At 36.8% G+C, this 15559-nt stretch overlaps 1 protein-coding gene across 2 annotated transcripts in view; it reads right to left on the reverse strand.

Annotated features, from left to right (window-relative positions):
- Window positions 1-230: 230 nt before the first annotated feature.
- Window positions 231-15559, reverse strand: part of jakmip2 (janus kinase and microtubule interacting protein 2) — a 47461-nt gene continuing 32132 nt past the window's right edge. The window contains exons 13-22 of one of the 2 annotated variants that reach the window (XM_079847075.1): window positions 14039-14137; window positions 11856-11954; window positions 11715-11768; window positions 11544-11609; window positions 10111-10179; window positions 9314-9391; window positions 7335-7538; window positions 4151-4216; window positions 3850-3923; window positions 231-2231 (exon numbers count right to left, since the gene is read on the reverse strand). In XM_079847075.1, coding sequence (XP_079703201.1) covers window positions 3873-3923; window positions 4151-4216; window positions 7335-7538; window positions 9314-9391; window positions 10111-10179; window positions 11544-11609; window positions 11715-11768; window positions 11856-11954; window positions 14039-14137 — 786 coding nt within the window. In that variant the 3' untranslated portion in view covers window positions 231-2231; window positions 3850-3872. The remainder of the gene's footprint in view (window positions 2232-3849; window positions 3924-4150; window positions 4217-7334; window positions 7539-9313; window positions 9392-10110; window positions 10180-11543; window positions 11610-11714; window positions 11769-11855; window positions 11955-14038; window positions 14138-15559) is intronic. The other variant, XM_079847074.1, reaches the window with a different exon arrangement.

Raw genomic sequence — 15559 nt, forward strand, 5'->3', positions numbered from 1 at the left:
GTCGTGCCCCAAGCACTCCCATTCACAAGGCAATTTGACCGAAAACGAAAATACGGTCAAACTTAAAAGTGGCGTTTCCATTCTAATTATGCTTTTACACAAAAGTTTGCCTCGGGTAGATTCACAAAAAGACCCAAGGTTGCATTTTGGCGACAGTTATCCTTTAAAATAGACATATCATATTCTGCAAATTAATACTCTGTCTGTGTCTGAGATCAGCATGTTCTCAGTGTGTCCAAAGGTGAAAAAAGAGAGATTATCAAATATTTCTGAGGAGATATTAGACTTTAATGAAATGAAGCCAAACCTGGTATACAGAATGCCCCCAAAACATATTTACAAGCCAGAGACAGCCAATTAAAGGGAGTTAGAAAGATCATTCGGTACAAACCAGTTAGTGAAAGTCCTGCTGGTACGCTACAGCTGTTCGTTTGAAAGAGTAGAAAACAACTAGGCTCCGGGAAGAGATGATTAAATACAGGGACAGTCGAGGAAGGCGGAAACACGTCTGCAGCCGTCACCACAATACACATCGCAAGAATAAACTGCAAAGTGACTCTACTGCTCAAGCTGCAGAAGGAGAAATGTATTCACATCAGGAGGATATAGAGACACATGTACATATCAACAGACATATATATTACACTGCAGTCAGAAAGAGGAACTGCTGAGCTTCATAGACATGGAATATTATTGGTCAAAAGGCCTCGTTCATCAACCACAAGCAGAGTGAGTTTCTGTGCAAATCATTCGTAAAAGTCAGTCAGTATGTGACGATTTACAGTTTCACTTGCAAACATTTGTTGAATGATGTGAGTATTTACTACAGGATGGTAAATTCTGGCATGGTGCAATATTTTTTTGTTATGTGCTACAATTTACACAACTATGTAACTTTCATAAACTGTTGACTTATGATTGGTTTTACTTTATGGAAAGTAAAATTTATGGAAAAAAAAAACATTTTACTTAAAGTTTAAAAACTGTCACATGGTACAATAATTTACACAATAACAGTTTAAAGTCGCCATGAAATGAAAAATCACCCAATCTGTTTTCTAAATGCATGTTAAATATTTTATTATGAACCATTCATTCTGGACTGTACAGGGTTAAATTAAAACTTTAAATCGTAAAGTTTTTATAATTAAAATGTCACAGATGGATCTTTGGATCTCTGGTGATGTATGCAGGACTTCTCCAAACATTTAGTCCACTTAAACCCTGTTTCTTTTTTACAGTCGATTGCAAGCTCATTCATTCGAGTGCAACACACACATCCAAAAATCCTTGCCCTACATTTTTTCTTTTCTATAATTCCGGTCACAGTATGGAAGACAAAATCGGTCACTACTTCCATTTCATCACAACTGATGAAGCCATTTCATAAACTGTTGCATGTTACTATTTAATTCATAAATGGCTACTTGTGTAAACTTGCATGGTGCAGCAATTTACATTAAAAATAGTTTTGTTCAGTAAACCTTTACACATGAATGTTTTTAAGAATGATTTGCATAAAAAATAAACGTTGCTTGTGATGGAGGAATGAGGCCCGATACGATACAAAAGAAATCTATTAAAAACCAGGCTGCCCAGTATTGGTTTTTCCACTGAACAGCAGGTTGGTTGCAGTAGTCTACTCAACTTTCTAGGGGTAAACAAAAACTGCTAGTGTGGATGGTTTGTAGTGGACGATCTGGCTTTCTCTCTCAATCTGTCTCTTTCTCCGGCAGTGAGGAAGACACCTCTCCTAAGGGGTCCTGACCACAGAGATGCGACAGTCGCCTCACTAACAGGCCCTGAGTCAGCACACTTTACTCCTGCAAAGGCGTCCATTTCGCTTTCCATTTCCCAAAGTGTGTGTGGGAGGAGAGACAGATAGACAGAGTGAGAAAGAAAGGGGTTTGTGGGTTGTGGTTGGTAGCAGTCGCAGTAGATCATGGCGGGTCCCTGCATGGCAGAGATAATCCACGATCCTCTAGTTGAGTTGATGATGGTGTTTTCGTCACGCTTGTATTGGTCTGTAAGTGTGATTTCAAGCATTCTGTCCTGGTTCTCCACAGAGGTGTAATCTAATCCAGTGCAGATAATCCCAATAAAATCCATCATCATTAACTCTGAATTTCCCACTTCTACACGAGCAAAAACAAAACAGCCAGTAATACACCTTGAGTCGTAACAACCGGACGACTGCAGTTGCATGCGACAGCTCCAGGTTGCTTCAAATCCTGTGTGCGCAAGGACAAAAACTCGGATCAGTTCAACATACACCCACGGTGGAGCCATTCAAATCCTACAGGATAATGAACATTATTATTCGGTGCAAGTTGTCAATTCCAGAAATGATTCCAAACTATTTGGTGAAAAAGTGAATGTATTCAGTAATTTTATAAATGTAAATATATAAATTCTTTATAGAATGTTTTTTTTATATCAATATATGAAGAGTTCAGATGCAAAAGCCTCTAAGTGCCATCTGAAATTTTCTTCTAGAATGATCATTTTTATCAAGCTTGTATATTTAAGTTCAATAATTTCACTTAAATGGCAATGCAAATTACCTATTAATTGTAATTTAAGTGAAATTACTTAACTTAAATATACAAGCTTTATAAAAATGATCATTCTAGAAGAAAATTTCAGATGGCACAACTCTTCATACATTATATATATATAGATATATAAATCAAGTAGTGTGATACAAGATGTCAAAAGAATGCATTGTTTGCTTTGGGTTCATGTACACAAAAGTAGCAGCAACTCATCTATTGCTACAGTTATTACTCATATGTTATGTTTAATTGTGCTTTTTTAAATGAATCCAAATAGGATCCAACAGGATAATGGGAATATCATTTAACCCTCTGGTGCTGTTCGGTTATTTCTTTTTTACTTCATTGGAATGGTCCGAAATTTGGTAAATGTTTTGGCAGTGTGAACACACACTCACACACAAAAAAATCATGAACATGATTTGAACGAGTTAAATGGACCTGAAAAAAGTACTCATGCTCGTATTGTTCGCGGTCAAAAGAAAAAGTGCATTGGAAATGAATGGGAGACGAATTCTATCTAGTGGAAGCCTTCGGTACTGCGCCCAAACAACATCTGGCTGAAAGCTCATTTTTTGAGATATCAACCTCAAATTTGGAACACAACTTGTAAAATGTGTTTCGGAAAATATCTATTTCATATCAAAATTACAAGTTGTATTTTTGTGCATTTTTCATAATAAGCTTTTTTCAAGTTCACTTTTTAAAACTTTTTTCACTTCACCAATAATCTGCCATGTGTCGTCTTTAAAAAGAGAACAAACTTCAGTCTGAGCTCCAAAGCATTAAAGATTTATGATTTAGACCGTTTAAGTTGGAAATTTCATTTTCAGGTCCATGCTCAAAAAGTGAATACATGGATTATAACTACTGCATAAATATAATTCAGTACGATAAAATCATCTTAAAATACAAAATATTAAATAAAAAACATTATCGGACTAAATCATTCCATTGGGGAACAAAAAGAGGTCATTTTTGACCGACACACGAACAGGACCACAGAGTTAAAGGAAGTATGGATAATACCGATGTGCAAGTAATTATGGTTTTTACTGCTGGAAAGATGGAAAATAAGTAAACTGCAGTAGTTCCCTTTCAATACACACTAAATAAATGTCATGATTCATGTAATGTTCTTAATGTACTCAGCAGTATCATCTAGTCGTGAACCCCATGAACCCCTAATACAATAGTTTAGTCTCAGTCAAGGTCTAAAACTTGGCTTTCTGAGTGAATTATATTTTCCTCAACAAACTTGAACACAAGGAAGACGAAAAGATTCTACACTCACCTCTGCAGGAGATGTCACAGACATCAAGGCCAAAGAATAAAGGCAAGAGAGAAGAATAAAAAGAGAAATAGAAACTGAAAGACAAAGAAAGAAAGAAAGAAAGAAAGAAAGAAAGAAAGAAAGAAAGAAAGAAAGAAAGAAAGAAAGAAAGAAGTATTAATTAAGGTTACAGCCAGGATAGGAAAATGAGCAACATTAACATTAGAACAAACAACAGGAGACATGATCATTCTGACAGATCGTCTTCTGCACATCATGAGTCCGACAGCTCGTAACTACAGATGTTATAACCCTGTCTTACCTTCTCCTCTAGATCTTTAATCTGTCTCCTCTGAATGTCAGTCTTATCTTCCAGATCTCTGATCCTCTGCATTGAGAGAAACACTCATTTCAGTGTGATTATCTTCAGTATGTCATCGCTCAGTAATCTAAAGCACAATTATCACAGAGCTCAATAATGGAGAATACAGCGGGTCTAAAAGTCTACTAGAGCATTAGTTGAATGAACAACTGAAAAGAAGAAAAGTATGTGGGTTTTACTATATGCTTTGGTTTATATTTGGTGTTTCCTGATAATCTGCTGCCCTCTTCTGTATATAACAGCTATTGCATCAGGTCAGAGGTCACCATCTGACATACATCACACACAAAACCAACACATTTAAACAAGTATGAGAGGTTTTTATACACATTTACAGTCTTTCATAGTGTTTGCATTACAGTTACCAGATTATTACTGCATTTCACTCACATTCATGACTGACTGTGGGAAAAACTGCAGTGATATTTCCTTTTGTTTATTGTTTGATGGAATAATGCCCTCTAATGTTTCCAAAACCAGTTTATAAATCAACTGAATGGTTGGAAAATTAGTCATCATCACTTTTGGCATTTTTGAATCAAAATGAACCAAAAACCTCTGAGAGAGACCGTTTTCATGATGATCACTCGCTAAGGTTTTGTTGTAGTAAAGTTGTAACCTTGTTCCTTGAAAAGTCAATGGAATCATGTTTAAAGGAACACGGCGACTTTTTGTGACTTTAGCTTATTCACCGTATCCCCCAGAGTTAGATAAGTCCATACATACCCTTCTCATCTCCGTGCGTGCCGTAACTCTGTCTGACGCACCCACCGCTAGCCTAGCTTAGCACAAAGACTGGAGATAAATGGCTCCAGCTAGCATACTGCTCCCAATAAGTGACAAAATAACTCCAACATTTTCCTATTTACATGTTGTGATTTGTATAGTCACAGCGTGTAACAAACATGGTCGCATGAGACACAGCCATCTTCTAACCGTATACATACTGGGAACTATATTCTCAGAAGGCGAAGCACTGCTACTTCTGTGGAGTGATTTACTTGCAGCGCCAGTATGTGTACGGTTAGAAGATGGCTGTGTCATGTGACCTTGTTATTTGTACACGCTGTGACTATACAAATCACAACATGTAAATAGGAAAATGTTGGCGTTATTTTGTCACTGATTGGGAGCGGTATGCTAGCTGGAGCCATTTACCTCCAGTCTTTGTGCTAAGCTAGGCTAGCGGTGGGTGCGTCAGACAGAGTTACAGCACGCACGGAGATGAGAAGGGTATGTATGGACTTATCTAACTCTGGGGGATACGGGGAATAAGCTAAAGTGCCAAAAAGTCAGCGTGTTCCTTTAAACGATACTGAAATTTCATCGTTTATATCAGTAATGAAGCAACAACACACATCTGACGAGGTGAAGTGTTTCCGACTCTTATTGACTATCATGTTCAGCATATACTGTCTCCTGTAGCAGATTTCGGTTCCTGTAGGTCAGGGGTCGGCAATAGGCGGCCCGCCAGCAATATTTTCTGCCCCGCCGGAATATTTTTTTTTTATCAGCCTATTTTTATTTTACAATAACGGTTTACAAATAGGCCCCGTGTATCATTCGTTACTTATTATTTATTCGGGTATAACACACTGATAAATAATATGTATTACCTGATAAAAAAATATTTGCACTAAATGCTGCACAAAACTCTTCCACTACTTGAGAAAAGCCGTGGCCGCGTGGCGATTTCACCGCCGCATACTGTGTGAAACGCCCATAAGGAATCATGCGGCGCGGGATTAAATTTTAAAGTATAAAGACGGTAGCGGTCAGAACTCTGGTGTACTTTGGACGGAGCGGGCAGTCTGACTGACAATAGCCCACTCCCGACATCTTTTGACAGCGTATCCGCACTTCATTCTGACCACGTACACCTATAGCTCTGAAGAGCTGTTTGGTACTGAAACCATTGTCAGTCAACAACTTTCTTTTTTTGCAAGGATGTTTGAAATAGTTTGGCAGAAAAACTTCATTTGTCAGTAGGGCAATATGGTTTTCGTTTATGTTGCTTAGAAATTTGAGTGATAGGCTTTGTCCTATTTCATTTGTTATTTATATTTCATTCATTTTTTCTGTGACATTTTTTTCTCTGCTGACAGTACAATGTAAAAATAATATTTTATATTGACACGAACACAATTTTTGTATAGCATTTATAATTGTTATAGGCTAGTTAATCTCTCTCTTTCCGTTAGAGACATTTGAATGTGAGATTCTGGAAACGAGATCTAAATTTTGCGGACCCGTCAGGTCGGGAAATAAAGCGGGTGAACACAGAGTGTATTTTAAGCGGTTGCTGAATAGAACCTTGTGGGAGCGGGACGAAGAAAAAAAACAGTCCCGCACAGACCTCCTTAAACCTTAGGTGTGTATGTGTGTGTCCCAAATAAATAATAATAAAAAAAAAGGAATAAAGTTCAAAAGTCGGACTGTAAGCGAATGAGGCATGATTGCTATTCACACCTTTATTAAAATGGCTGTAATATGTTACCACAATAGTACTTAAGAGTATTCATTAAGAGTATTTAATTTGTATCCATAGGCCTACTCCGTGTAGCTGGCCCGCCATCTACTGGCTAAAAAAAAAATTGGCCCGCGGCCAAAGTTACTTGCCGACCCCTGCTGTAGGTGTTCAGTGTTCACTTCAGTGTTGTCTGTACTCTTCTTCTTGCATTTGGTTATTTCTTCAACAACGTATCATTTATTAATTAGTGGGTCATGCTACAAAACAGCTGCCATTTGTGTCCCACACATACACAGGTCAAACATCACTATAAAAATGAATAGCTGATGATGAATACAATGATGACTGAGGGATGTGCAAATAAACATTCCTCAAAAGCCTGATGTATCATATTTGATACATACATTTAGCCATGCCAGCAAAATGCCCTCAACCACATCACAGAGCAACTGGGTCTCCTAGATTTTCCTCCAGTCCTTACACATTTTAAGAAAAGGAAAAAAAAAAAAACTTTATATGATTACTTAATATGATAAACTTAAAATTATAATTTTTTCATCATGAGGATTCTGTGGCCTGTCTCTATGAAAGTATGGCACATGCATTTAAATGTATTAAATGATTTGAAAAGAAAGCGTGTTGTGTGTTGTGTACCTGATGGGCCTGATGGAGCAGCTCCATGCGCTCCTGCAGAACCTGACAGTCGTACTCTCGACTCTTGCGCAGCATCTGTCTGCGCAGTCTCTCCACGGCCGAGCGCAACTCGTCCTTCTGCAGCTCGTCCAGAGGCTCTCCGTATTTGATCACTTTATCCTGCTGCAATGCGTTGTACAGAGTAGCCTCCAACTCCTGGATTTGCTGTTGCACACACACACACACACACACACACACACACGTACAGTTACAGATTGCAACGGTAAAGTGGTAGTTGTGTGGACTGTCAATGGAGATATACAGTATGAATATATACACTACCGGTCAAAAGTTTTAGATCGGTACGATTTTTAATGTTTTTAAAAGAAGTATCTTCTCCTCACCAAGGCTGCATTTATTTGATTAAAAATACAAACAAAAACAGTCATATTGTGAAATATTATTCCAATTTAAAACAGCTCTTTTCTATGTGAATATATAGTTAAGTGTAATGTATTCCTGTGATCAAAGCTGATTTTTCAGCATCATTACTCCAGTCTTCAGTGTCACATGATCCTTCAGAAATCACTCTAATATGATGATTTGATGCTTAAGAAACATTTATGATTATTATTAATGTTGAAAACAGTTTTTTACATTTTTATTTCATGATGCTATGATGAATAGAAAGTTCAAAAGAACAGCATTTATCTGAAATCTAAAGCTTTTGTAACATTAAACACTACCGTTCAAAAGTTTGGGGTCAGTAAGAATTTAAATTTTATTTTTTGGGGAAAGAAATAAAATAAATCAATACTTTTATTCATCAAGGATGAGTTAAACTGATCAAAAGTTACAGTAAAGACATTTATAATGTTAGAAAATATTCTATTTTAAATACATGCTGTTCTTTTGAACTTTCTATTCATCAAAGAATTTTGAAAAAAATTTGTACACAACTGTTTTCAACATTGATAATAATAATGAATGTTTCTTGAGCATCAAATCATCATATTAGAGTGATTTCTGAAGGATCATGTGACACTGAAGACTGGAGTAATGATGCTGAAAATTCAGCTTTCATCTGAGGAATAAATTACATTTTAAAATATATTAAAATAGAAAACAGTCATTTTAAATTGTCATAATATTTCACAATATTACTGTTTTTTTTTATTGTTTTTTATCAAATAAATGCAGCCTTGGTGAGCAGAAGATACTTGATGACCAGATGACCAGTAGTGTATATATATATTCATTTGTGTTTCGAACATTAACTAAAGTCTCTCAGTTTTTGAACGTCATGGGGGTGTGTAAATGATGACAGAATTTTCTTTTTTGTTCACCCAACTCTTAACCAACACTTTAAGGGTGTGTTAAAGTGTAAGGGAAGGTCAACAGTCTAAATATAGATGTAATTACAGAAATGAATTATTGCTGCAATTACATGCAGGTATTTTTCTAAATATTGTACAATGTAAAAACAAAAACATGTACAGTATGTAAACATTAAGTGCAGTCTATCAATTTTTTAATTTAAATGTTAGTACATTGTATTTAAAGACACAATATAAAGTGGGATAATATAGTTTTTTGTATTTTTTTTCGTATTTGGATTAAAATCAAATAATGATTGGAGATGGTTGGTTTGGTTCATGGTTCAGAGCACCAATGCAGAAAATACAGTGCCAAAATACGCTTTGGAACAAAGAAAACGTTGTAGAATGAACTGGCCCAAGCGAAATTTGACAGGACAAACCTTTCGTGGCACTATAATGAAAATCTATTTGACTACCACATTAAAGGTCATATAAAAACACTAAAAATGGTACATCATAAGCAGATAAAAATTTTACCGCCAAGTCTTTCTAACAGACTCGAAAACACAAAATATCAAAATTAACACAATATATACCACTTTCTAAACCAGAACATCATAATAATTGTTTTGCTGAAGTTCATAAAAGGAAGAAATGTCTAAAAATGAATCATAATTTCACCATATAAGCCTGGTCCAGCGCCTGCTTCCGGTAGTCCAGCTCCTCCTCCAGATATCCCTTTTGTTTGCAGAACATCTCCTGCAAGTCAACCATCAGGGGTTTTATAAGCATCATGTTGTAGGTGGCATCAAAACATTAGTCTGAGGGGCGTAGTTTGTGGGGGGGTTGGGGGGGAGATAACCCCCCCCAATATTTAAATCTATGCATTACAACCCCCCCAATATTTATACCATGATCACATGAAAAATATGCAGACCCAAACTTCAACCCCCCCAATGTTCAAACCAAATCTACGCCCAAACTTAATTACTTAATTCAATAACTGAATTAAACTGATAGACCCGTTACATATAATGCAACCCCTGTGTATTATCCTAAAAGTTAAGTTCACCAAAAAACTACTGTTAGCGAAAGAATAACAATGATAGATTTACCATTACCTTTTAAACAAGTTGAGTCTTTTATCTCCCAGACCCACGTTTCAAATGTTTGAAACTGGTTTTGTATATAAAAACTGTGTGTCCAGCAATGCGGGGCCGAGAGCCGCGAGAAAGGAGCGAAGCCAAAGGCGTGACTGTTAATGAGCTACTTTTTCTAAAACGTTATTATATATTTATTTATAAATTGATGCTTTAAAGTGGATAGTAAAGTGGCATACATGGGTAAACAAATTACATTGGTTGTCATTAAATAACAACAAAATGGTTATTTTTTATTATTCTAAAATGTGTCCAAACTTTTAACCGGTACCGTACGTAAGACAAGTAATGTGTAAAGATAAGACTTGTTGTTCGTACCATCTCGAGCTCCAGGTCCATCATCTTCTGATGCAGAGCTGCTTCTGTTCCTTCAATCTGCTGAATCCACTAAACCACAACACACAAAAATACACACATTCTGTCATCTCTTCATTGCAAATCATTACACTGGTCTACAATTTTTAAGAAGTCGCCTGCTTCAGAAATAAGATTGTGCTATTTATTATGGATTTTAATGTGCTGAATTATAATATATCAATTAAAACAACTGATTGGCTAAGTTTTTACATTTTTAAAACTTTTAAAAATGATGTAAGCTTCGTAATGATTGCATCATCCATGACTTCTAGGAATAACACAATGCAAGTCATACCAGCTTCACATTGCATCATTCATTGTTTTGCCTCAAAAAAAGTACTGTCCAAACCCAGTCATAGATGTATTTTAGTCATTTCTGATTTCAATTGAGATCCCTCCCCTTTATTACTCACTTATCCTCCACCATTCCCAAGTCAAGGGTCGTATACTGACCCAATAGCATATCTGGAAAACTAGTGCCAATCAACAATTTTAAGCATCATTTTCAATTCATTAAAGTAAAGTTTGACATTTATTTCAGAAGCATTTTGGCTGTAGACCAGTGTTGTTATTGTCCTTTACTAACAGATTGAGAAAAGTAAATGTATATGCATATGTACAGTACTCTGCAAAAGTACTTTTAAAAAAAAAACGTACTGCAAAAGTACCCCCCCCCCCCCCCCCCATCATCGAGTCCGTCTGTGATTACATGAAGAAACAGAAGAAACTGAGACAGACTAAATCCAGAAGAACTGCGGGAACGTCTCCGAGACGCTTGAAGAAACCTTCCTGCAAAGCTCCCTGAGAAACTATGTGCAAGTGTACCTGGACAAAAGCCGTTTTAAACACAAAGGGTCGTTACACCATATATTGATTTGAATTAGTTAATAGAAGTTAAATCATAAATAAATTCAATTTGTGATTTTATTTTTGAAAGCATTCTCACTTTACAGCATTTTAACACAAGTGCCAGTGCTTTTCACAGTCCTGTAGCTTTGCAGGAAGGTTTCTTCAAGCGTCTCGGAGACGTTCCCGCAGTTCTTCTGGATTTAGTCTGTCTCAGTTTCTTCTGTTTCTTCATGTAATCACAGACGGACTCGATGATGGTGAGATCAGATCATACCGGCTGTTGTCAGACTCCTTGTGCATACACAAATCTCACTGGATTATTACAATTAAAGGCAAAAAGAATGTTTGGAAATGTAAACTGATATTTCCTACTGACACACTACAGCAAAAGATAGAAATAACTGACTTAAAACCAATTTTTTTTTGGGGGGGGGGGGGGGGGGGTATTAACATGCCTAAGACTTTTGCACAGTACTGTATATATAAAGAAAAGTATATGTAATGACAGTCAGACATTCAGTGACTGTTTTTGGTTACCCACGTACCTTCTCAGCGAGAGACAGCACAGTACTCGCTTGAATAATGGCCACCTGCTCCTCATTCCTCAAGTTCTGCGTAAAGCCAGAAACACAAACTGTGCATTTACACTACAACTGGTAATATTCTAGCCTATCGCAGAAAGAAAAATGCTGCATGGATTGTGGTGTGTGACGTACCCCATTATCCCCGAGTATATCCAACAGCTTGATGAGGTCTGGTATACACACGTCCTGTTGAGAGGAGATGACAGCAGAACTGGCTCATGAGTTCTTACTCTTATTAAAAGCAAAAGTGGCAGTGAATGAATTCATACTTACCTTCACTCCCTCCTTTATACAGTAGATCTGTAGTGCACTCACTCCCTCAGAGAAAGGATGGATTTGAAGGTTAAATGGAGGCGATCTCCTCTCACGCTCCTGACAGATTACATCAAACACACGTTACACACTTCCACCAACAGCATGATCATGAGCACTCCAGTCTAACATCTCCACTATACCGTCCACAGAGATGATAGATCATTTCATTACAGAAGGCTGTTGCATTTCTGTACTTCCACCACTAGGTGGACGCATCCATTTGGGAACGTAAAACGAGATGAGAGACAAAGAGTGTTTTTGTTTGTCTAGAAGGAGCATTTTGGCACAGCAACTATCTATGGAAGTATGTGCACATTTGTGTTTTACTTTCAGACAAATAAAGAGCTGTGCAAATTTCATGCTGTTTGATATATTGCACTTGCTCCAGGAAACACATCTGTAAGATAACACAGCAGTCCTGTATATTTCATTGGACCCCCTTGGTCAAAATCGCAGTGTGAGGATGGAAAAGCCAGATTTGAACACCATTATGCTGCTCTAATAGCCATCTAAAGGAAACTGTAACACTGCTTAAATGGCAGTAATGTTACAAAGCCTCCAATAACCAGGAATAATGATTAGAACAAAACTACAGACTGACTGAATTGCATTATGATTTCTTATAACCTCCTTGCTACAAATTCCTTAAGAACAAATGAAGCAAAACAATTAAATTCTGAGTTATTCATAAACTTGTAGTTACAAGTATATATTTTATGTCGCAATTTAAAGGGGACCTATTAGGCAAAATTCACTTCTATATTGTTTTTGAACATATTTATGTGTCTGCATGGTAAAAAATCCATTCACTCAGTTTGTTACTTTCCTCATAAATCTGAAACAGTGCCTCAAAATGAGCCGTTCAGGAATGTGATTCAATATGACATCGGAACAAGCCCCGCCCATGATTGCAGACAGACTCCGCCCTTTTAGCTTAGCTCCGCCCCTCAGTGAGCGGTACACAGTCCGCCATGTTTATCTCCTCGCCAGAGCATTTAACAGCAGCATTCAAATAAGAAATATATTCCTATTAAAGCTACTAAAGTTATTCAGTCAAGAGCAGTGAGTGATGTTCTGTTTATCTTTTGTTGTTTGGGTCATATTAACATCATATATAGCAGTAGGAACTGTATATTACGCTGCTTTTACTTTAATACACAGATCTAATATACACATGTGATTTATTCCCCTGCTGCGTACGTTCACAGACGTAACTGACTGTGTTTATGTGAGCTCTGTGTTTTTGACATAACCTTGTGTGTATTTGACAGTTTGCTTCGGATGTGTGCGCTCAGAAAACCATATATCAGAAGTTTAGACTGATATGGCTTTAAAACGCATGTGGATAATAAGCTTTCATGATGATGAAGAACTGTAATGTATGGAAGCTTGTTTGCACCACAGAAAAAAATTTAAATAATAATAATAATTGCGACTTTTTATCTCACAATTCTGACTTTTTTTCTCACAACTGCGATATATCAAGTCAGAATTGTGACTTTTTTTCTCAGAATTGCGAGATATGAAGTCAGAATTGAGAGAAATAAAGTCGCAATTCTGAGAAATAAAGTCGCAATTGGGAGTTATAAAGTCAGAATTGCGTGATATAAAGTCGCAATTGCGAGAAAAAAAGTCAGAATTCTGACTTTATAACACACAATTCTGACTTTATATCTCGCAATTCTGATTTTATAACACACAATTGCGACTTTATTTCACACAATTCTGACTTTATATCTTGCAATTCTGAGAAATAAAGTCAGAATTGCGAGATAAAAAGTCGTAATTATTTTTTTATTTTTTTTTCTGTGGCGGAAACAAGCTTCCATAGTAATGACGTGAGTGTGACCTTGTATCCGAGGCACAAGCTGTACAGGCTCCGCCCTCTTCTGGAAAGGGGGCGGAGCAGCAGCTCATTTGCATATAAAAAAACATGCACGAAAACAGCATTTTTTTCCTTCCACTCAAAAATGGGACAACATGTTATAATAAATGATCTGTGGGGTATTTTGAGCTGAAACTTCACAGACACACTCTGGAGACACCTGAGGCTTATATTACATCTTGTTAAAGGGTTAATAATAGGTCCCCTTTAAGTAAGGCCACATGAACGGCTGGTGCAACTGAGATAGAGCTCAAACCTCCAGCTCAAGTATGCGAAACTCCAGAAGTTCATTCTGATCTCTCGAGTCCTGTAGTTCCTGCTGCAGCTTTCCGTTTTCATTCTCCAACTTTTCAACCTGTCAGAGAAACATTACAAAATGTGACTAATGGACCTTATGAAAGACTTTCATTGATTGTGCTTTTTACAAATGGATTTTTTGAGTCCTACGAACCTCTCAGGATCTATATAATGTATATATAACTGTTGAATAGAAAGTTCAAAAGAACAGAAGAATTTGCTTGAAATAGAAATCTTTTGTATAATCTTTTTGTATAAATGTCTTTTCTGTCACCTTTGAACGATGTAATGCATTTTTGCTGATTAAAAGTAATGTTTTAAAAATTAAAAGGAAAAAAATCGACTTACTCCAAACTTTTGAATAGCAGTGTCTCATGGTTTCCACAAAAGTATTAAGCAGCAACTGTTTTCAATACTGATAATAATAAGAAATGTTTCTTGAGCACCAAATCAGCAATATTAGAATGATTTCTGATTCTGAGTAATGATGCTGAAAATTCAGCTTTGATCACAGGAATAAATCACATTTTGTATTGTACCCTGATGCTATTACACTGTGACAAATAAATGCAGCCTTGGCGAGCATAAAAAGACTTCTTTCAAAATCATTAAAGCCCCCTGTGGTGAAAATCCAGCTTTTAATGTTGTTTATGTGTCTATGTGGTGTTTTTAATCTGCTTTAAGACAAACAATGTGTAAATTCATAAGTCGACAGCATTGCTGAGTATTTTCTCCTTAAAACTGCAGTGAACCAAAGACAGTCTCAAAAACACGCTTTGAAATCGCTGGTGTTTCTGACGACACAAACTACCTTGTAACCAATCAGATCGACGTATGATCGTCAACGAGTGGATCTCTGAGCTGAGTGAGTGAGTGGAGGCGGGGCTCATTTGCATATTCATAGAACCGCGCATACTAAATGAGTAGGGGTGTAAGAAAAAAATCTATACACTTGAGTATCGCAATATTTTATTTTGCAATATTGTATTGATTTTCAAAAACACAATATCGATTTTTTTTTTTTTTTAGTTTACGTGCAAAAATATTCATGGTAAGACAGTGGTTCACGTTTATGTTGTGTTTAAATCCCTACCACTAGATGGCTATGCTGAGACGCACCATAGTGTCCTCGCCTAACAGTGTCTAACTTTTTGCTAGACGCTAACAATGTAGCTGGCTGAACTGTAAGACCGGCTCCCGCTGCATTCCGTGCTGAAGTGTGGAATCATTTTGGTTTCCAGAGTAAAGGGCACTGCCGATATGGAACCATGCAGTTTGTAAATTGTGTCTGGGAAAAATCAAGTACTCCGGTAATACCACGAATTTGATTGCACATAATGTGTTATGTATTGTGACAGGGGCTATATGTATTTTCTTTTATTATGGCCTACTTGAGCATATAAAAATTTGCTCACTTAACCCCTCATTTACACTGCACACATCTGTGGCGTATTACGGCTGCGACACGGCTACCGGAGCT

The sequence above is a fragment of the Squalius cephalus genome (genome assembly GCF_949319135.1).
Source record: "Squalius cephalus genome assembly, chromosome: 17".
Taxonomy (NCBI): domain Eukaryota; kingdom Metazoa; phylum Chordata; class Actinopteri; order Cypriniformes; family Leuciscidae; genus Squalius; species Squalius cephalus.